The following is a 23,484-nucleotide window of genomic DNA, read 5'->3' on the forward strand; positions in this document are numbered from 1 at the left end:
CCACACCTTATACCACACACCACACCACACACACCACACCACACATCACAGTTTATAGAGAATTTATTAGAAAATAATTGATATACCTAATACTTTACTTAACAATAAAAACTTTACATTTAAAAAATTACAAATAATGAGAATTGAAATAAATGAGACAAGCTATTAATTTCTTTAGTTAATAGTGAGTTGATTTAATGATATTATTTATTGTTTATTCATTTATTTATTTAATGTTGTTTGCTATGAACAATTCAACGCTCTCTTAAAGTCTCTGTATATGTTTTGAATTATTATTTGAAAAACTTTAATTTAAAATGAATAATTAAAACAGAATCAAATTATTAATTTATATAAAAAGCTAATTCATATATTTCCTTTAGTGGTACAAAAAATTTAATAATTTTAAAACATTCCTTTTTTTTAATTAAGCAAATTAATATACTTTTAAATATCTGTTTAAAAACACCCTTAAAAATCATTAACTTTTTTTTTATTTTAAATGTACTTTGACTAAATAAATAACAATACTAATATATCACTGATCAGAAGCTGAGCAGAAACATCTGACCTTCCGGTTTACCTCGAACCCTGAGCGATTGTGGTGTTGTTGTTGTCGTCATCTTCGGTCTCTGACGGTGAGGGTGGTGTTGAGTCGTGTGATTTTGATTTACAGGTATCGGAGTGGACCTGGTGTGTATGGGAGAGCAGCCGCTTCACGCCGTCCCACTCTTTAAGGTTTGTGGTTTAAAGACATCTAGTGCAGATTCACTGCAGCATAACATAACACTGTAACATCTTTCCACAGCTACACAACAGAACGGTACCAGGTGACTCCAGACTGGATGACTACAATCTGCCTCACTGGATCAATCACAGGTCAGAGAGCAGACACAAAGCTTCCTGTACATAAAGAATAAAGAGAAAGTTGTAATTTATGGACCCAAAGTATCGGAGGAAGGTTTGTGGGGACATAGTTGGCCTAAGGTGTTTAAGGTGTCATGGTTAGTGATCAGAAGCCCGTGAGCTCAACCCTCATGTCCACTGAGCTGAGCCCCCGAGAAAGGCCCTTACCTTTAATTGCTCAGTTGTGTAAAATGAGATAAAATGTTATCTCAAAATAAAATTTGCTCTGGATAATAGAGTCTTCCAAATGCCGTAAATATAAAGGTTTGTGTCACGTTACTACAGAACTACATGTAGAGTTATTGACCATGTATCTCCCTGTGGGTGGAGCCAGTGCTCTTGTGCTCCAAAAGGAACCTGTCCCCATCACTGTGCCAAATTTTACTTAAAACCTGTGTATGTGTGTGTGTGTGTGTGTGTGTGTGTGTGTGTGTGTGTGTGTGTGTGTGTGTGTGTGTGTGTGTGTATTTATGTATATAAAGCTCATTAAACAAAAGGTAGAAGAAAATAATGAATTAAATGAAAGCAGAAGGTACACACTACTGTGAACTTGTCCTGTACTGTATAGTAACGATTATTTTAATTATTTTCACAGCTTCTACACGTCCAAGAGTCAAGGCTTGTGCAGCTCGTTCACTCCCAGAATTAAACTCGCAGGTCAGAAGGTGAGTTGTGTTATTGTGTTGAGTTATTTTTCTTAAAGACAAAACTGTTGATTGTACTGTACTTTCGTGTTTAACAACTAATAATATTACACTTCACCAGGGGGCGCTGTTTACCCCCGAAGTCAGTGGGGTTTTTTTTTGTAATTATTAAAAATTAAATATTACAAATATGCTGCAAAATTTGTATATATTAATACACATGATTATATATAACATTGAATTATTTAACTAAAACCCAAATATGTATAAATGAATTAATTCATTTATTTATTTAAACTTTTCTTTACCCTTCTTTATTTCCAAGCCCCATGTGGAGAAGTTAAAGAGCAGCAAAGAGCACTGTAAGTAAATCGGTTTGGAATATGTTTGTTTATCCTCTTTATCATACGCATGAAGTTTATTGTGCTCATTTTCTTTATCATTTATACTGACGTATTTGTTATTATTTTTAATTACAAGCTCTTGGAGCCCCTAGGGACTCTGAGAGCAGTCTTCCCATCCAGGTGGACTACGATGCTCACGATGCTCAGGTCTTCAGACTTCCTGGACCTGCGAGAGCACAGAGGGGAACTAATTTCCGGTAGGGTTAAAAAAATAAAAAAAAATCGATAAAGACTCCAAATAATCGGTATAAAACTTTCAGTTATTGTTGTTTATAATATTGTTTTCTTTAGACGTTATTTTTCTTTTGTCTTCTCAGGTCAAGCAGAGAGAAAGAGGCGAGCATTAGAAAGAGCTGGTGCTCGGCGGAGGTGGGTGGAGGACATTACGGTGGCTGCTCTCCTCCTTCCCGTCCTGTAGGAGGCTCCGAGGAGCAGCGCAGCCTTGCATCCGACGACAGTCTGGGCCGCATCTCAAACATCCTGCTGATACCTCGCCAGCCGCCTCAGTACGAAGTCAGCAGCTCCCTCGGCTACACCAGCTGTGCCAGAGGTATGGGTAAGCGTGCCATGCCCAGTGTTCATCGTCATCATCATCATCTTCATGATCAAAAACATTATCGTCCTGTAGAGTTTATCAGGAAGTGGAGAAGTGGAGACGCATAAAATATTAAACAACCCACTGTAACAAGCATCTGTTTTAGACTAATATTTGCTCAGAGGAAATTACATGCTATATGTAATAGAATTTAAAACATTAGGTCAAAGAAACGACTTTAGACCCCCCCCCCCCCCTTTTTTTCTTGGATGAAACACATAGGTAGATGGATAAATAGGTGGAAAGACATGTGGATGGATGGATGATGGATAAACAGGTGGATAGATATGTGGGTAGATGGATGGTCAAAGAGCTGGACAGATAGATGGATGAGTGGATTATAGACCGATCTCATGGACGAAAGATGTATGGATAAAAAAACAAATGGACTGATGGATGGCAATATAAATTTGATGGAAACATGGATAGATAGATGGGTAGATAGGTAGGTAGGTAGGATGCATTGGCAGACTGATCGATAGAATTGATGGATGGATGGATGGATGGAAAGAAACGTGGTCAGATTAATTGATGGATGGACAGACAAATAGGATGAATTGATAGATAGATAGATAGATAGATAGATAGATAGATAGATAGATAGATAGATAGATAGATAGATAGATAGATAGATAGATAAAGTGGTCAGATCACTTGGTGGATAGATGGAGGAATGGATGGACAGATGTTGCATTGTTTGACAGCTGATGGAACTCTGGTATGTTTTTTGGATCCCTGTGTGTGTGTGTGTGTGTGTGTGTCAGAGCTGCTAGAGAAGCTTGTGGAGTCACAGCGGGACTCGAGCGCTCCAGGACGCTTCACTGTGGGCAGCGCTGAGTCGACGCTGCACATCCGCCCGGGCGGTTACACGCCACAAAGAGCTCTCATCAATCCATTTGCTCCATCACGCATGCCCATGAAGCTCACCTCCAACCGGCGCCGCTGGATGCACACCTTCCCTGTCGGTGAGTGTAGCACAAACACACACACACAGATACACACATATGCATAGGCATTCACATGCCCACCGATAACTAATACATCTATGTTAATGCCTTAGATGTGAAAACTTAACATGTTCCCCAATGAAAGCTCGGTGCATGTGTTATATGGCAGCTCCTGTTTTGTGTGTTACAGGTCCCTCTGGGGAAGCCATCCAGATCCACCATCAGACCAGGCAGAACATGGCTGAACTGCAGGGCAGTGAGCAGCGGGACCCCACACACACTTCTGCTGAGCTGCTGGAACTGGCCTATCATGAAGCAATGGGCCGGTTAGGCACTGCCCCAAAATTCTTAAGCTTATAGTGTTCTTGTAGTGTATAATAGAATATATACTGTGTGTGTGTGTGTGTGTGTGTGTGTGTGTGTGTGTGTGTGTGTGTGTGTGTGTGTGCGCACGTGTGTGTGCGCACGTGTGTGTGCGCACGTGTGTGTGCGCACGTGTGTGTGCGCACGTGTGTGTGTGTGTGTGTGTGTGTGTGTGTGTGTGTGTGTGTGTGTGTGTGTGTTTGTCTGTAGGCGAACAGGACTCCCTCAGACTGCAGACAGTGTGGGAACTGATGATTATTCTGGTAGTCCAGCCAGCAGCATTAGCACAGGTACACTGCAACTACATCACACAGGTACACTGCAACTACATCACACAGGTACACTGCAACTACATCACACAGGTACACTGCAACTACATCACACAGGTACACTGCAACTACATCACACAGGTACACTGCAACTACATCACACAGGTACACTGCAACTACATCACACAGGTACACTGCAACTACATCACACAGGTACACTGCAACTACATCACACAGGTACACTGCAACTACATCACACAGGTACACTGCAACTACATCACACAGGTACACTGCAACTACATCACACAGGTACACTGCAACTACATCACACAGGTACACTGCAACTACATCACACAGGTACACTGCAACTACATCACACAGGTACACTGCAACTACATCACACAGGTACACTGCAACTACATCACACAGGTACACTGCAACTACACCTACATCACACAGGTACACTGCAACTACACCTACATCACACAGGTACACTACACTACACCTACATCACACAGGTACACTGCAACTACATCACACAGGTACACTGCAACTACATCACACAGGTACACTGCAACTACATCACACAGGTACACTGCAACTACACCTACATCACACAGGTACACTACACTACACCTACATCACACAGGTACACTACACTACACCTACATCACACAGGTACACTACACTACACTACACCTACATCACACAGGTACACTACACTACACTACACCTACATCACACAGGTACACTACACTACACTACAACTACATCACACAGGTACACTACACTACACTACATCACACAGGTACACTACACTACACTACACCTACATCACACAGGTACACTACACTACACCTACATCACACAGCTACACTACACTACACTACACCTACATCACACAGGTACACTACACTACACCTACATCACACAGCTACACTACACTACACTACACCTACATCACACAGGTACACTACACTACACTACACCTACATCACACAGGTACACTACACTACACAACTACATCACACAGGTACACTACACTACACTACACCTACATCACACAGGTACACTACACTACACTACACCTACATCACACAGGTACACTACACTACACTACACCTACATCACACAGGTACACTACACTACACTACACCTACATCACACAGGTACACTACACTACACTACACCTACATCACACAGGTACACTACACTACACTACAACTACATCACACAGGTACACTACACTACACTACACCTACATCACACAGGTACACTACACTACACTACACCTACATCACACAGGTACACTACACTACACTACACCTACATCACACAGGTACACTACACTACACCTACATCACACAGGTACACTACACTACACCTACATCACACAGGTACACTACACTACACAACTACATCACACAGGTACACTACACTACACTACACACCTACATCACACAGGTACACTACACTACACTACACCTACATCACACAGGTACACTACACTACACTACAACTACATCACACAGGTACACTACACTACACTACAACTACATCACACAGGTACACTACACTACACTACACTACATCACACAGGTACACTACACTACACTACAACTACATCACACAGGTACACTACACTACACTACACCTACATCACACAGGTACACTACACTACACAACTACATCACACAGGTACACTACACTACACTACACCTACATCACACAGGTACACTACACTACACTACACCTACATCACACAGGTACACTACACTACACTACAACTACATCACACAGGTACACTACACTACACTACAACTACATCACACAGGTACACTACACTACACTACAACTACATCACACAGGTACACTACACTACACTACACTACATCACACAGGTACACTACACTACACTACATCACACAGGTACACTACACTACACAACTACATCACACAGGTACACTACACTACACTACACCTACATCACACAGGTACACTACACTACACTACACCTACATCACACAGGTACACTACACTACACTACAACTACATCACACAGGTACACTACACTACACTACAACTACATCACACAGGTACACTACACTACACAACTACATCACACAGGTACACTACACTACACTACACCTACATCACACAGGTACACTACACTACACTACACCTACATCACACAGGTACACTACACTACACAACTACATCACACAGGTACACTACACTACACTACACCTACATCACACAGGTACACTACACTACACTACACCTACATCACACAGGTACACTACACTACACTACAACTACATCACACAGGTACACTACACTACACTACAACTACATCACACAGGTACACTACACTACACAACTACATCACACAGGTACACTACACTACACTACACCTACATCACACAGGTACACTACACTACACTACACCTACATCACACAGGTACACTACACTACACTACACTACATCACACAGGTACACTACACTACACTACACCTACATCACACAGGTACACTACACTACACTACACCTACATCACACAGGTACACTACACTACACTACACCTACATCGTCACATACAGTTTTCTGTGAGCAGTTTCTCGCTAACATCTCTGCAGGTACACCCGTCAACCGCGGCTCTATCGATGAGTGCTCCAGCATTTCGGATCCAAGTGAGTCAGACATACAGACACCAAAACACACTGCATTGTGCATAACATTCCAGAAATGTTTACAAAATCCACGATTGTCACGTAAACCTGCATTGGTTTATTCATCAGAAAGTTATACACTAACATGCAAGTTTCTGTGATATGGATCGTATTTTTCTGTATTTTGTAAATTAACACACATTATACTTTTTTCATTAGATTTTTTCTTCTTTTTTTTTACTAACAAACAAAATCTGATTAAAAAAAAATCAGACAAAGTGGAGGGAAACAAAGACATTACATGAGTGTGTTATATGGTGTATGTGATATGGGGGTGCACGGGCTTTTATACTACACTTTAACTGCTGAGAGAAAAAAAATGTCATTAACCTGGATCTCGGAGTTATTTTTAATATTAACAGCTGAGGATTCGCATCAAACATCAGACAAACAGCCTTTGAGAGTCAGAGAGATCAGACCCCCCACCCCCCACCCCAACCCCCTATTCTGATCTATGATGTGAACATTACCCGGCGCTACATCAGTTTTGCTCTAAGTCTTTTTTTCCATCTCAAACCCAGATGTTGTTAATTATAATATAAAAAAATATTCGGTTAAATAATTAGTTCGATTTTAAACATTCATTCATTCATTCGTTCATTCTACCGCTTATCCAAACTTCTCGGGTCACGGGGAGCCTGTGCCTATCTCGGCATCGTCGGGCATCGAGGCAGGATACACCCTGGACAGAGTGCCAACCCATCGCAGGGCACACACACATACACACACACATCTCATTCACTCACACACTCGCACACAACGGACAATTTTCCAGAGATGCCAATCAACCTACCATGCATGTTTTTGGACATTGCTTTTAAGCAATTATATTATATTAATAAATAAATAATGTAAGTTAATTAATTAGATTTTTTTTAAATAAATAAATGAGAGAGAATCTTAACACTCAACTGTTTTTTTTTTCTTTTTTTTTTACTATTGTGTTTGATCTAAAAAAGTTAAACCGGATTTCTTTATCCAGCTCATTTCAGCCTTATGGGTATACAAACTTTTGCACTTGAATGTCAGTTCGCTCACATCTATGCACCGACATCTTGTAAATTCTTTTCAAAAACCTCTCCACACATTGTAACCTGAGTTTCATAACAACCATCGACCATCGATCTGAGTTTCATAACAACCATTGATTTAATTTTAGACGGATTTCGGTCGGCCAATGAGATCGAAGCGTTTCCTGTTGACATCATAAGCGAAATATTGCAGTTTTTATGCTAATTGTTATTGAAGTCTAAATTAAACCTGCATGCAGCCCAGAATATTTCTAAACACTTATTATTATTATTATTATTATTATTATTATTATTATTATATTCACATAAAAAATGACTCAGAGACGTCACATATGAGAGGTGACGTATCTCACCGTCTGGGAAATACTGTGTATATATATATATATATATTAAATGTACAGAGTCAGATGAATGTGAAAGGAGCGCTGGATGATGGTCATGTGACCTCTTCTGATTTTGGTTGATCCAGGGAATTCCTTTTCTTTTTTTGTTTCTGTTCAGAAGGTTCTAGATGGTTGTAAACACCTTAATGAACATTGGGTGCTGTTTGTGGTAGAGTTTGTGGTGAATGTGTGATGAGTTTCCAGTACATCTGTTCTCCGATTGCGGCTGTGTCCTAAATGACAGATTGTAGTCTAGCCTCAGTGCGTGGTCGGATTTCCTTCGTACATCAGAGAGCAAACAGCTTAAACACTTTGATGCATACGATTGTACGTAGCATTTGGTATTTTATAATAATATGGAGGAAGAAGGTTAATCTGAAGTGCGTTTGGGACACAGCCTCCATCTGTTTCTTCTGCCGTCCAGCTTCTTACTTCTTCCTTCTTTCAGGATCTGGTTTGTCTTTCGGGGATTTTCAATTTAACTGTAATCATAAATTAATCACCACGCTGCGCTCACAGTGTTCCACGACTCGCATGTACTGCATGCATTTTTGTTTGTGTGTGTGTGTGTGTGTGTGTTTGTGTTTTCCAGACTGTTAACGGTAAAATTTTCACATTGTAATTCAGCCCTCGTTAGTGGTGTTTATACTAGTTTTGATTCAATTCAAATCAATTCAAGTTTATTTGTATAGCGCTTTTTACAATAGACATTGTCTCAAAGCAGCTTTACAGAACATAAACATAGAGCAGAAGGTAAACATAAGGAGTAATATAAAGAATTAATATAATGTAGAATTCAAGATTATTATTACATATACAGTGATCCCTCGTTTATCGCGGTTAATGGGGACCGGAACCCCTCGCGATAGGTGAAAATCCGTGAAGTAGGATTGGCCCTAAGTTTGACCTTTTCACTGATGGTCATCATCATCATCTTCCTCTTCCTCTTGGGCTCACTAGAGGAATCTTTCGCAGGGGCACGGTGCTTAGGAGGCATCGTAAGGGCTTAACGAAAAGTTAATTTCGAACACAATACGCGAGACACAGTTGACCGCGTGAATGAGAGTGGCGAGATACAACAAGGGAAGAAGCTGGGAGAGGATGCGATGATGCGCAGCCAATCAGCTCAGATCTCGCACCGGGAACCAATCACGTGCCTTGTCTGAGTGCCCGTGGGTATGTACAAAGCCTCTGAGAGAGTTTCTCTCTTTGTCTGGCATCCTGGGAAACGTTTTTATTTTTATTTTTATTTTTCGATGAATATTTTTGAATATTTTTGAAACTTGAACCGTGAAGTGGCGAGGGATTACTGTATATAGTTCACAATGTGTATGTATTTATCCCTAATGAGCAAGTCTGAGGTGACTCAGGTGACTGTGGGGAGGAAAAACTCCCTTAAATTGGTAAAGGAAGAAAAAGGGGAAGCTCATCCTCATCTGGGTGACACGGGAGGGTGCGATTATAAATATACAGTCAAACAAATGTCGTATTGGTGTAAGGATCATCTTTTTTTTTTTGATGCAAGAAAATGATCCCTACAGTTTTATTTTTATGTGTAAGCATTAAAAGTGAAATCAAAACCCTTAAAAATAAAAAGTGCAAATGTCCATCCCTCACGGTACAGTGTAAAAGCAGCACTTAAAGAAGAAGCATGGAAGCAAATCAACACTTGTGCCGAGGGCTGTCTTCTACCCCGGCGTGTGCTTCGTGTCCTACGCTCTCGAGTCATGTGCACTCTGGAAAATTCTGTGTGTATTTTGTAATCCACGTTGCCTGTTTGTGTGTGTGACTGACCGACTTTCCCTCTAATCCCACAGTGCATGATTAATTGCGCACGCTATAGACTGCACCAGCAGCATCAGACACAATGAAGAGCACCAGAGTAACCCACTGCCTCCTTTTTCTCTTCCCTCCCTCCCTCCCTCTATTTTTCTCTCTTCTCTTTTCTTTTTTTCCCTTTGTGTTATTGTGTGTCTCGATAAAACTGGACTTCTTTCTGTCTGTCTTGTTATTTGTTTTTTTTTTTCTCTCTGTCCATTTGTTTGGCGTTTTGTATGGCTTTTTTTTTTTTTTTTTTTAAATACTTTTGGGGGGGTGTGCGTGTTCCTGCGTGTGCGTGTTCCTGCGTGTGCGTGTTCCTGCGTGTGCGTGTTCCTGCGTGTGTGTGTTCCTGCGTGTGCGTGTTCCTGCGTGTTGTGCGTGTTCCTGTGTGTGCGTGTTCCTCCGTGTGCATGTGACTGTGCATGTTCCTGTGTGTGTGTGTTGTGCGTGTTCCTGCGTGTGCGTGTTGTGCGTGTTCCTGCGTGTGCGTGTTGTGCGTGTTCCTGTGTGTGCGTGTTCCTCCGTGTGCATGTGACTGTGCATGTTCCTGTGTGTGTGTGTTGTGCGTGTTCCTGCCTGTGCGTGTTCCTGCGTGTTCCTGTGTGCGCTTGTGACTGTGCGTGTTCCTGCGTGTTCCTGCGTGTGCGTGTTCCTGCGTGTGCATGTTCCTGTGTGCGCTTGTGACTGTGCGTGTTCCTGTGTGTTCCTGCGTGTGCGTGTTCCTGTGTGTGCTTGTTCCTGCGTGTGCTTGTGACTGTGCATGTTCCTGTGTGTGTGTTGTGCGTGTTCCTGCGTGTGCTTGTGACTGTGCGTGTTCCTGCGTGTGCTTGTGACTGTGCGTGTTCCTGCGTGTGCGTGTTGTGTGTGTTCCTGCGTATGTGTGTTCCTGCGTGTGCGTGTTGTGCGTGTTCCTGCGTGTGCTTGTGACTGTGCGTGTTCCTGTGTGTGCTTGTTCCTGCATGTTCCTGTGTGTGCGTGTTGTGCGTGTCCCTGCGTATGTGTGTTCCTGCGTGTGCGTGTACCTGCGTGTGCTTGTTCCTGCGTGTGCACATGTGACCGTGCATGTTCCTGTATGTGTGTGTTGTGCGTGTTCCTGCGTGTGCTTGTGACTGTGCGTGTTCCTGTGTGTGCTTGTTCCTGCGTGTTCCTGCGTGTGCGTGTTGTGCGTGTTCCTGCGTGTGCTTGTGACTGTGCGTGTTCCTGTGTGTGCTTGTTCCTGCGTGTTCCTGCGTGTGCGTGTTGTGCGTGTTCCTGCGTATGTGTGTTCCTGCGTGCGTGTTCCTGCGTGCGTGTTCCTGTGTGCGTGTTCCTGTGTGCGCGTGTGTGTGTGTGTGTGTGTGTGTGTGTGTGTGTGTGTGTGTGTGTGTGTGTGTGTGTGTGTGTGTGTGTGTGTGTGTGTGTGTGTGCTCCTGAAGTCCTGCAGCTCTCTGCCCCTCCTACAGTGCCTTCGTTCTGCTGTACAGTTGGCGTGGACTGGAAGTCTCTGACCACGCCGGCTTGTCTCCCTCTCACCACTGACTATTTCCCTGAACGGCAGTCGCTGCAGAACGACTACACCGAGGGCTGTTATGACCTACTGCCACACACTGACCTGGAGCGGTACACACACACACACACACACACAAACACACACACACATCCTGAACTGTAAATTAATACAATAAATAAATAAAACTAACATTTAAAAAAAGGATTATGATTAATATATATAAAGATATATAGTATTTTTTACATTTTAAGTTCTTTTTTTTTTACATTAATTTTAAACTTTCATTGTATGTATTCATTTATTTTTTATTCTTATTTTTTATTTATCTTCTTTTTATATATATTTATTTAGACAATGTGAATTGTTAAAAGCGTAATAAAATGAATTGAATTTGAATAAATAATTGCACGTGTGTGTGTGTGTGTGTGTGTGTGTGTATGTGTGTGTATGTGTGTGTGTGTGTGTGTGTATGTGTGTGTGTGTGTGTGTGTGTGTGTGTGTGTGTGTGTGTGTGTATGTGTGTGTATGTGTGTGTATGTGTGTGTGTGTGTGTGTGTGTGTGTGTGTGTATGTGTGTGTGTGTGTGTGTGTGTGTGTGTGTGTGTGTGTGTGTGTGTGTGTGTGTGTGTGTGTGTGTCAGGCGTGATGACGAGGCCCCTGTGATTAGTGCTCCACGTGTGTTTGAGGAGTTCATCTGCCAGAGGCTGATGCAGGGCTTTCAGATCATCGTCCAGCCCAACAGCAGGAAAGCTCCGCCTACAGTGGCTCCGCCCCTCAGCAGCAGCCCTCTCTACTCCAGGGGTGAATAAAGTGCAGATGGAGGGGCAACAGCTCTCTGCTGCACATAATGTATTCATTCTCTCTCCCTCTCTCTCTCCCTCTCTCTCTCTCTCTATCTGTGGTTTCTCTCTGTCTCCTTGTCCCTTTGTCTCTCTCTGCTTTTCTCTCCTTCCCCTTCCATCAGTATCCCCCCAATACAATAACAAAACAATGATGTTCTATATTTATTGTCTGTTCTTATCAGTCTGTTTACTGTTTTGAATCTCACGCTGTATTGTTTTTTGCACAACTGTGTCTCTGTACTATTAAGTGTTTCCTTGTGGTCCTGGAAAAATGACATTTCTATCAATTTCAGGTCTGGTGTCTCGGAGGAAAGCCGAGGAAGAGGAGAGTCAGTATTGGCTCAGTATGGGACGAACTTTCCACAAAGTCTGTCTAAAAGACAAAATCATCACTGTTACACGCTACCTTCCCAAGTCAGGCTCTCTCTGCTAATTCAATTAGTATCACTGCTAAAAGAAATGCAAGCATTTAGTTACTCTATGTGTGTGTGTGTGTGTGTGTGTGTGTGTGTGTGTGTGTGTGTGTGTGTGTGTGTGTGTGTATGTATGTGTGTGTGTGTTGTATGTATGTGTGTGTGTTGTATGTATGTGTGTGTGTGTTGTATGTGTGTGTGTGTGTTGTATGTATGTGTGTGTGTTGTATGTATGTGTGTGTGTTGTATGTATGTGTGTGTGTTGTATGTATGTGTGTGTGTTGTATGTATGTGTGTGTGTTGTATGTGTGTGTGTGTTGTATGTATGTGTGTGTGTGTTGTATGTATGTGTGTGTGTGTTGTATGTATGTGTGTGTGTTGTATGTGTGTGTGTGTGTTGTATGTATGTATGTATGTATGTATGTGTGTGTGTTGTATGTATGTATGTATGTATGTATGTGTGTGTGTGTGTGTTGTATGTATGTGTCTGTGTGTGTGTGTTGTATGTATGTGTGTGTGTGTGTGTTGTATGTATGTGTCTGTGTGTGTGTATGTATGTGTCTGTGTATGTGTCTTTGTGTGTGTGTGTGTTGTATGTGTGTGTACGTGTGTGTGCGTGCGTATGTGTGCGTGCGTGTGCGTGCTTGTGCATGCTTGTGCGTGCGTGCGTGTGCGTGCGTGTGCGTGCGTGTGTGTGCGTGTGTGTGTGTGTGTGTGTGTTGTAGGTATCCATATGAGTCCATCCAGATTCAGTACGGTTACAGTCTTTGCCCCCCTCATGCTGATGGCCATTTTGTGCCCTGCTGGGTGGAGTTCAGTCACGAGAGAGTGGAGGAGTACAAATGGAACTACTTGGACCAGTACATCTGCTCGGCCGGCTCTGAGGACTTCAGGTGCACCGTCACTGTCACCAAGGATCTTCTCTTTTTTCTATACTTTACTACAGGTGCTGCTGGAGTTCACTATCTGTTCTTCTCCACAGCCTTATAGATTCTCTAAAGTTCTGGCGTACCCGCTTCCTGTTGCTCCCAGCAGGCGGAGCCAGGCGTGTGGCAGACGGTGAGGGCCACTGGGATGTGTATGGGGAGGGTCCAGGGGCAGCGGCAGGGTCTGGAGACTGGACTCTGCTTGATGGCTTCATACGCTTTTTAGAGGGGCTGAACAGAATCCGGAGACGACATCGATCTGATCGTATTATCCGAGTGAGTAGACAAGATGGCTGTAGTTTGCTGCACAGAGGCCACCTCTATTTTACTGGGACTGACCAGCACGGAGACCACACCTCCATCAGTAGGACTGACGGACACGGAGACCACGCCTCCATCAGTAGGACTGACGGACACGGAGACCACGCCTCCATCAGTAGGACTGACGGACACGGAGACCACGCCTCCATCAGTAGGACTGACGGACACGGAGACCACGCCTCCATCAGTAGGACTGACGGACACGGAGACCACGCCTCCATCAGTAGGACTGACGGACACGGAGACCACGCCTCCATCAGTAGGACTGACGGACACGGAGACCACGCCTCCATCAGTAGGACTGACGGACACGGAGACCACGCCTCCATCAGTAGGACTGACGGACACGGAGACCACGCCTCCATCAGTAGGACTGACGGACACGGAGACCACGCCTCCATCAGTAGGACTGACGGACACGGAGACCACGCCTCCATCAGTAGGACTGACACACGGAGACCACGCCTCCATCAGTAGGACTGACACACACAGACCACGCCTCCATCAGTAGGACTGACACACACAGACCACGCCTCCATCAGTAGGACTGACACACAGAGACCACACCTCCTGTACAGACATGAATGCAGTGTAGTAAAACTTTTCACTACTCTTGTTGTTGCTACTGTGTCGACAGAAAGGAGGAGCCATAAAGGGTCTTCAGGTGACGTCACCACTCTCTCCTTACAATGCAGAGCCTCTAGCACCTCCGATGGGTAAGAAAGGTGTGTCGGCTCTCACTACACTGCTCGAGCTGGATCAGACTCACAAGTAAGTCCTCCTGCATCCTTATACCATGTTGCCATGGTAATAGCATCACCTGTAGCAGTGTTGTGTTAAAGTATTATTAGAAAGCAATACTCGAGTATAAGTACAAGTATCGTACTAGAAAAAGACTTTAGTAGAAGTGAAAGTCACCTTTTAGAATATTACTCAAGTAAAAGTCATAAAGTATCTGATATTTACTGTACTTAAGTATCAAAAGTCCTTTTCTGATATTTAATGTACTTAAGTATTTGAAGTAAAAGTAAAAAGTAAAATTTCAGTGATTTTCAGTAGGCATAAGAGCAGGGGCAGTTCTAGGGTTTCATCTTTAGGGGTAAAACCTCAGTGAGAATTTAAAGCAAGAAGAGTTTTGTATTATATATTATATGACTACATAGTAAGCCAAAAGTTATGGTGTTATTTAAAATGGCAAAAGTGGACACCAAAATTTTATGCATGATGTAATGATGTATGTGTGCATTCTCTACAGACAGTGTGTCCAATGAATGCAATCATTAATACAAAAAAATATTCACAAGACAAAGACCAAATCAATCAATGTTATTTTTATTTAGTATTGATATTGCATTAATATTTTGTTTGTGCTATCAACTCTGGTAATAAGAATAGTGACATTTCACTGCTTTTGGTTGCTTTCGGCTGCCGCCGTTGTAGATAAATGCCTCCAGTAGGACACTCTAGGAGCGGTGAATCCTCAAACCTCCCTTATTGTAGTCGCACACATTTCTTATGATTTTTTTGTTGTTGTAGTAACGAGTAACGAAGATGCTTAGTGGAAATATAACGGAGTAAAAGTATACATTTTATCTAGGAAATGTAGTGGAGTAAAAGTGGAAGTTGACCAATTTAAATAGCGAAGTAAAGTACAGATACGTGACATTTCTACTTAAGTACGGTAACGAAAGTATTTGTACTCAGTTACATTACAACACTGACCTGTAGCACCTAGTTCATGTCCAGCTCTACTGGAATTATTATTATTTACAAACGGTCACAAAGATTTAGCTTTTTTATGTCATTAGTGGTTAGTTAATTTAACCTAATTAGCTAACGAGCACATAGGTAGAGAAATGCAGAGAAATCATAAAGTATAAAGTTTGTGTTATTTCAATTAACAGGATTTAAGCATTTGTAGTTTTTGTAGTGTGTGTGTGTGTGTGTGTGTGTGTGTGTGTGTGTGTGTGTGTGTGTGTGTGGCTGTGGCTGCAGCTTTAATACTGATGGGGAAATAGAGTGATTGGTATCTCATTTTTCATATACTAATTAATTTGCCAATGTTGGGTTAAAAAAACACGCACACATACACACACACACACGCACACACACACACACACACACACACACACACACACACTGTTTCTCACTCTCTCTCTCTCTCGGCAGGACTCTGGAGGAGCAGCAGGCCGCCTCTCAGTGTGCGGTGGTGGTTAAAGCAAACACGTCATTCAGTGATGCTACTGCTGTCATTACCATGGCAACTACTTATGTTGACAGCCCTAGAAAGGTGACAGATTGCTTTAAATGGGGAGCGAGATGTGTGTGTGCTCTTTCTTTCTTTCTTTCTTTCTTTCTTTCTTTCTTTCTTTCTTTCTTCCCTATTAGTTTTAATTTCTGTTCTTTTTACTATTTATTTACTATTTATCTTCCTGACCTTTGCCTTATAGTCAGTTAAGTCATTCTATGTCTATTTTGTAAACTTGTTATTTATTTATTGAGCTCATCTCCAACCGGTCGCTTACGCCCCTCTCCTCCCACCCTTCCCGTAAGAGTGCTTGGACCCCTGTCATTGCTGCACATATCTGACCTTCTTTTGTGTTTGTTCTTCGGTTTTTGTCTTGAACGTTTTCCTGAATCATGTTACACAATGGTGATTCCAATTATAATCTTTTTGGTGTGGGTTTTTTTTTTTTTTGTATGATTTTGCTTTTCATGTCCTTTGTCTTCTGACTTTAAATGGAAGGAAGTCAGAACTGCACAGTTCTCACTATTAGCTAAACCCGGTATATTAGCAACAAAGGACGGTATAAAACAGCGTGTTGGTGTAAAGCTTAACGATTGTAACGTCATGTCAGTGCTGATGCATTTATAACTCAGATCGGTAGCTGCTGATGAACTAATATTCTAGCTACAATCAGAAGATTATATTATTGTTAGATGATTTTTTTTGCTGAACTGGTAACAGGATCAAGGTCGTAGCTCTGATTTTCCCTTTAAGTGGAAAGTTGTGTTGCACAATGATACTGTACAAAGTTGGGTGATGTGGTAGCCTAGTGGTTAAGGTGTTGGGCTACCAATCAGAAGGTTGTGAGTTTGATTCCCTTGTCCACCAGGTTGCCACTGCTGGGCCCCTGAGCAAGGCCCTTAACCCTCAATTGCTGAGTTGTATAAAAATGAGATAAAATGTAAAAATTGAAACCGTGCAGCACTGAAGTCTTCCAGCCGGGCGAAAAAATTCAACATCCTGGGTTCTTCTCTCTCTCTCTCTCTCTCTCACTTCTGTCTCTTTGTTTGTCCCTCTATGGCTTTGTCTTTTTTTGTTCTTTTCCTGTACGCTAACAGGATGCTGCATTCATGTTGGATTTTATTCGTAGCCCTCGCTCCTCCTACCTGTCTCACTCTCAGGTCAGTAACGTCCTCGGCCTCTCGTTTCCGCCCTGCGCGATACAGCCATGATGTGTTTGCTTCTGTGTTTTTCTGAAGGATTTCGCCGCTTACTACATTATTTTAGTTCGGTATTGCTATTCGAAATAAACCTTATAAGATGGATCATGATTGATTTATTACAACATCAGCATTATCTGGTCATATTCCCCGGCCCTCACCTGCATGATTTTTACTTTTATTTTTTCTCCATATTGCAAATGTGTAGCTTCAGATTTGTTGCATGTTCATAAAATTAAAGGCGGGGTCTCTGATGTTTGAAAGCCAATGATGACATTTGAAATCACCAAAACAAACACGGCCCTAACCCGAACGGGTCCCACCCCTGTATCGATAGCTCCGCCCACACATACATACCGTAACCCAGGCGACTAATGGAAAGAAACGTGTCTTTATCATAGCTGAAGGGAAGAACGATACGATTGCAGATAAACAAACAAGCAAAAATGCCACACAAGCATAATGATGTAAAGGACAAAGGCATATATTAGTTCTGTGTAACAAAGCAAAACCAACGTTACTCACCTATCGAGAAGGAAAAAAGCGCCTCGGCGTCTTAAGTAAAGTCGGCCACATATTCACAGGTCGGAGTTTCCCGAGTCGATAACTCCTGAGCTAAACGCTGTTACTACACAAAACGCGGTTGTAGCTGCCTCTCTACATCACTACGATAGAAAAGAGGTGTTATTTGTGTAGTAACAGCGTTTAGCTCAGGAGTTATTGACTCGGGAAACTCCAACCTGTGAATATGTGGCCAACTTCCTGCTCCTTCAGTTCTCTCCAGCGCTGGAAAGCTGATCCTATATTAACACGTCCTACTTCTTGTCCTTATCGTAAGCCTTTCTTCTCTTTCTTTCTTTGTTTTTATCCTCCATGTCAATGTTAAACCCGCTTTCTGCTAATGTCACACATGCGCACCGAACACTCTCTCCGCCACATATTGACAAGCCCCGCCCCTTTCTGCTCATTGGCTACACGTTTGTTTTGATTTTTGTTTATTATTCGGCCCGACTCAGTTTTCGGAAGCATTTCTCAAAAATCGGAGACCCTGCCTTTAATTGAGACTTTTTCATTTCTCATATAAAAAATAGTTTGGTATTTATTTGTTGATTAGTAAAGACAGGTGTATTTAACTGTCCGGTTGCTTCCTGAAGATGCCGACTGAGCTTCCTGCATCCAATCCTGCTGATTCTGGCTCAGCAGAGAAAGGAGGGAACCTACCAAACGACAGGATGGTGGTGGGCGGTGCTACGGACCCTGCTTCTGGGCCTGAACCGGGGTAAATACACTGTATTTAAATGAATAAGCACTAAATAAAAAGACACTAAGAACACGATTCTTTTCGTCTCATGATGTGTTCACATGTCGCCGAATGTGTGTAACATGGGACATGGGACCACATGACAAACTCGCTCTTCATGTGGTCAGATTGTTGTTGCTAGGCAACTGGTCGATATGATTTTCCGAGCATAAAGTAGCTAATGAGTACTGATTGAGTAGCTTGTGTTTTTATTAAGATATGAAACGAGAGAATCTGGAAAGAAACAGTCTCGTCTTTGTTCTGATGATGTTCTTCTCCTCGTCTCAGGGCTCAGCAGGACAGCCTGTCCTCCTCCTCCACCATGCTGGAGATCCTGGAGGCCATCAAACACCCAAAGTAAGAGTCCTAACACCACCAAGGCGTTTTCATGAATCATCTGTTCAGAAGGACACGACTCATAGTGACATAGTGAAGTTCACACACAGCTTAACTCCGGGTCCTTGTTGTCCTAAACACCTCTTTTAACCCTCGGCTAAAGGAACAAGGTTTTTACTCAGGGTTAGGAAACTCTACTCTGGTGCGTTGTGGTTCCAGATGTGTACAGTGTTAAACGACGACTGCTCGATGCTTAGCAACAGACACGCAGCCAGAAACTGAACAACATGTGACTCAGAAGCTTTTAAGTGGGACGAAAGTTAAATGGGGATTTTAAAAAAAGGCAAAAACCGTCAATTCGGTTATGAGTCTAGATAAAAAAAATAATAATTCGGAAACTTCACAATCAAATTAAAAAGGCCACAATAATAAATCTGTGAAAGATAACTCCGTGTGTGTGTGTGTGTGTGTGTGTGTGTGTGTGTGTGTGTGTGTGTGTGTGTGTGTGTGTACAGTACAGGTGTTCAGTTGTTGCCAGAACAGAAGGGTTTGCCTCCTAACTGCTTTATCAGTGCAGAGGTGGTTCAATGGCTGATGAACACTGTTGAGAACGTGGCCACGCAGGGCATCGCTGTGGAGATCATGCAGGTACACAGTCTGATGTTCTGGAGCACTTCCTCTCCCTGTAATTTGTACATTTATCTAGTGTTTTATTGAGTGCACCTCTCTCTCTCGCTCTCTCCCTCTTTCTCTCCCTCTCACTCTGTGATCGTGGTGTTTCTGTAGAAAATGTTAGACGATGGTCTGATCGTTCACGCGTCCGGCGAGGCCATGCGCACTTTCGTCTACGGCTTCTACTTTTACAGAATTGTGGATAAGGACAACGAGAAGGGTGAGCGTCACGTCAGGACCGCGTGTCAACAGTACTTCAGCTTAGAAGTGTTATTTGATGTTATTTAGTCAGAATTTAACCATGGACCTGAAGACTCAATGCCACTGACCCCTGTCCTGATCCCGCAGCTCCATGCAGCAGTTCTAGCTCTGCAGCGGCGCTCGACGACTTGGCGCTGTTCCAAAGGAAATGGTTCGAGGTGGCGTTGGCAATGGAGGAGACTCGCCCCTGTGATCTGCCCACCTTCCTGCTGCCGTGGCTGCCTAGCCGACCCGCCTCGTACGCCAGCCGTCACAGCTCTTTCAGCCGCAGCTTCGGGGGACGCAGCCAAGCCGCTGCCCTGCTAGGTACACGCTACCTCACACATGGCTCCGCCCACGGCTCTCTGCTAGGTATTGGCAACGACACACCCCCCTGTTAGCTAGCTCACTCTCTCTCTCTCTCTCTCTCTCTCTCTCTCTCCCACTCTCTCTCAGCTGCTACAGTACCTGAGCAGAAGACAGTCACTCTGGACGTAGACGTAAACAACCGCAGCGATCGTACCGAATGGTGTAGTTGCTATTACCATGGTAACTTCTCACCCAACACAGCTTTCGAGATCAAGCTGCACTGGATGGCCGTGACGGCAGCGGTTCTCTTCGAGATGGTCAGTAATCACATGGGAATCACCTCATAAGTACAAAAACAATTCTTAGGAAAGAAATCAATCACTTTATGTTAATAAAATTGACATTTTCAAAGAAAAATGAACAGAATATGAAAAACCAAGAAAGACACTGGTAAAGTCTTTGCAGGGTCGTGTGTGTGTGTGTGTGTGTGTGTGTGTGTGTGTGTGTGTGTGTGTGTGTGTGTGTGTGTTTTGAGCACTATGAGATGTATTTTGGTGTTCTGGCAGGTTCAAGGCTGGCACAGGAAGGCAGCGTCATGCGGTTTTCTGCTGGTGCCGTCACTGGAGGTGCCGTTCGCTTTGCCCTCATATCTGTACGGAGACCCTCTGCGTGCTCAGCTCTTTATCCCCCTCAACATCCAGTGCCTGCTTAAAGACGCCAGCGAAAACCTGTTCGACGGTGAGAACTAAATTGCACACGTATCGCCAACGCATTTAAAATAACAAGGAATGAAAACAAATCATGAGCTCAACAATCTAATAAATATACCAACAAATAAAAGGATAACAAACTAAAAGCTCAAAGTGTGAGATTCCCATTTGCACTGAATTTCAGCCCAAGGTATGTGTAGTTTGTGACACGATCAATTTTGTTTACCTCGAGGGTAAAATTGCGTCTCTTTTCCCTAACCTCTGGGTCGAACTTTGTTTTGGTTGGGTTTATAGTCAGGGCCCAGGTCTGACTGAAGGTATGCAGGACGTGGAGGTTCTGCTGTAGAGTCTCCTCTGTGGGAGACAGCAGGACCAGATCATCTGCATAGAGAAGGAACTTTATATCGGAGTCATATAGTGTGAGGCCGGGTGCTAGTGATTGTTCTAGTAATTTTGCCAATTCATTATTGTAGATGTTGAAGAGGGTTGGTGATAGTGGACAGCAATGACTAACACTGTGACTGAGTCGAGTCAAGTCAAGTCAAGTCAAGAAGCTTTTATCGTCATTACAACCATATATAGCTGTCGCAGTACACAGTGAAATGAGATGACGTTTCTCCAGGATCAGGGTGCTACATAAAACAAAGACAGGGCTAAGGACATGTAAGTAGTCTTAGCCACATAAAGTGCAACTGTGCAACCTGGTGCAAACAGTGCAGGACAAGACAAACAAGACAGACAAGACAGTGCAGGACAAAAGACACTGCAGACATAAAGTTACAAGACAATACAAAAAGTACAAAAAATGCAATACACAGAAGACAGTAAACAGGAACAAAACAGCGCCGACAGACCGGTGTATATACAGTATGTGTATATACTGTGTGTGTGTATAATGTATGTATATACTGTGTGTGTATAATGTGTGTGAATACTGTGTGTGAATACTGTGTGTGTATAATGTGTGTGTATACTGTGTGTGTATACTGTGTGTGTATACTGTGTGTGTATAATGTGTGTGTATACTGTGTGTATATACTGTGTGTATATACTGTGTGAGAATACTGAATGTTCAAACAATATTTCATGCAGTAACATTAGAATGAACACAATTTCTTAGCAGCAGGTCCTTGGGATAATATATAGAGTTGTGCAAAAAACAGCAAATGACTGAAATATTGTATAGTATGTGTGTAAAGGCTGAGATATTGTACAATATGTGCAAAAACAGCAGAAAAGTGTGCAAAACAGTGTGTGTGTTTTGTGAGGGTCAGAATAAAGACTGAGTCTTTATTTCCAAATTTAATCGTCCAAATTTTATGATATCGTATGTTTTAATCTTCATTTCAGTCAGGATCACTTGAGTCAATTCTTCGAAATTTTTTATTTGCAAGCTTATAAAATGTACATTTGGCAGTATGGCTCTGTTCTGAATTCCCCCATCCTTTTCATGAGCTCCATGAAAGCTATTCAGGGAACAGCAGCAGCTTCTGGGGACAATCTCCCATTTAACTGGGAAGGAGAAAGACAAAATCCCCACCATTTAGAACAGAGCCTGCATCAGTGACAACAGAATGACACTGATTAAGTTAAACACAAAGTTTCAAGGGGAGGAGGTGGGTTGCAGCAATGCAGAGGAAACAGCCAAGCAGACAGACTGAAAAATGCATTTAAATAAGGCGCCCTGTTTGAAAGGGACCAATAGCGCGCTTAGGATTCAGATCAGCTGATGGGCGGGGTTAGAAAATCTGACATCAGCCGATAGCCGAGCTTGACTATGTGGCCTGCCTGAACTGACGCTGAACGCTATATTTGTGATCTGTTTGTCTGAGCATTTCATCCAAAATGCTATCTGGTCCACCTGCTTTTTTGTTTTGCAAGGCCTGGATTTTCAGTCAGTTCTTCTGTAATGGTGAAGTCTAATGGGTTTTGGTATTTACCAATTGTATGTTCCATAGTCATCTTTTTTTCATACATTTGGGTTTATTTTGTTATAAAATAATGATTATTATACAAAATTATTTTTCCGAACGTCTCCATGTTGTAAAGCTGCTTGTTCAGGTTCCATTGTAAAATGCCAATTGTGCCAGAAAGGGTTAGAATTTAGAGATTTCTCAATAGACTGAAGCTGATTTTGGACGTACTGTTCTCTCGTCCTTCTGAGCGTATTTTTATATCGTTCAAGTTGCTTAGAAAATTGATGGCGTAGGTTTTCTGTGTTTTCTATTAGATAAATGTCTTAATTTTGTTCTCTTCATTGGCCAAATGAATATTCTTAGAGATTTTGAGGTTAGATAATGTAGCCAAATTGATATACAGTGATCCCTCGTTTATCGCGGTCAATGGGGACCGGAACCCCTCGTGATAGATGAAAATCCGCGAAGTA

The 23,484-nt window shown here is 42.7% G+C and overlaps 1 protein-coding gene across 5 annotated transcripts in view; it reads left to right on the forward strand.

Annotated features, from left to right (window-relative positions):
- The window catches only part of depdc5 (DEP domain containing 5, GATOR1 subcomplex subunit), a 42,002-nt gene that overhangs the window by 17,173 nt on the left and 1,345 nt on the right, over window positions 1–23,484 (forward strand). The window contains exons 16-40 of one of the 5 annotated variants that reach the window (XM_047804476.1): window positions 677–738; window positions 809–879; window positions 1,502–1,571; window positions 1,876–1,912; window positions 2,031–2,151; window positions 2,272–2,510; window positions 3,314–3,514; window positions 3,687–3,822; window positions 4,070–4,149; window positions 6,766–6,819; window positions 11,509–11,692; window positions 12,223–12,383; window positions 12,718–12,838; window positions 13,563–13,730; window positions 13,820–14,039; window positions 14,722–14,855; window positions 16,254–16,374; window positions 17,430–17,492; window positions 18,686–18,810; window positions 19,120–19,188; window positions 19,683–19,815; window positions 19,954–20,059; window positions 20,188–20,406; window positions 20,536–20,705; window positions 20,955–21,126. In XM_047804476.1, coding sequence (XP_047660432.1) covers window positions 677–738; window positions 809–879; window positions 1,502–1,571; window positions 1,876–1,912; window positions 2,031–2,151; window positions 2,272–2,510; window positions 3,314–3,514; window positions 3,687–3,822; window positions 4,070–4,149; window positions 6,766–6,819; window positions 11,509–11,692; window positions 12,223–12,383; window positions 12,718–12,838; window positions 13,563–13,730; window positions 13,820–14,039; window positions 14,722–14,855; window positions 16,254–16,374; window positions 17,430–17,492; window positions 18,686–18,810; window positions 19,120–19,188; window positions 19,683–19,815; window positions 19,954–20,059; window positions 20,188–20,406; window positions 20,536–20,705; window positions 20,955–21,126 — 3,237 coding nt within the window. Of the gene's footprint in view, window positions 1–676; window positions 739–808; window positions 880–1,501; window positions 1,572–1,875; window positions 1,913–2,030; window positions 2,152–2,271; window positions 2,511–3,313; window positions 3,515–3,686; window positions 3,823–4,069; window positions 4,150–6,765; window positions 6,820–10,089; window positions 10,137–11,508; window positions 11,693–12,222; window positions 12,384–12,717; window positions 12,839–13,562; window positions 13,731–13,819; window positions 14,040–14,721; window positions 14,856–16,253; window positions 16,375–17,429; window positions 17,493–18,685; window positions 18,811–19,119; window positions 19,189–19,682; window positions 19,816–19,953; window positions 20,060–20,187; window positions 20,407–20,535; window positions 20,706–20,954; window positions 21,127–23,484 lie in introns of those variants that run through there. The other 4 variants (XM_047804478.1, XM_047804477.1, XM_047804479.1 and 1 more) reach the window with 4 other exon arrangements.

The sequence above is a fragment of the Tachysurus fulvidraco genome, chromosome 20, assembly GCF_022655615.1.
Source record: "Tachysurus fulvidraco isolate hzauxx_2018 chromosome 20, HZAU_PFXX_2.0, whole genome shotgun sequence".
Classification (NCBI taxonomy): domain Eukaryota; kingdom Metazoa; phylum Chordata; class Actinopteri; order Siluriformes; family Bagridae; genus Tachysurus; species Tachysurus fulvidraco.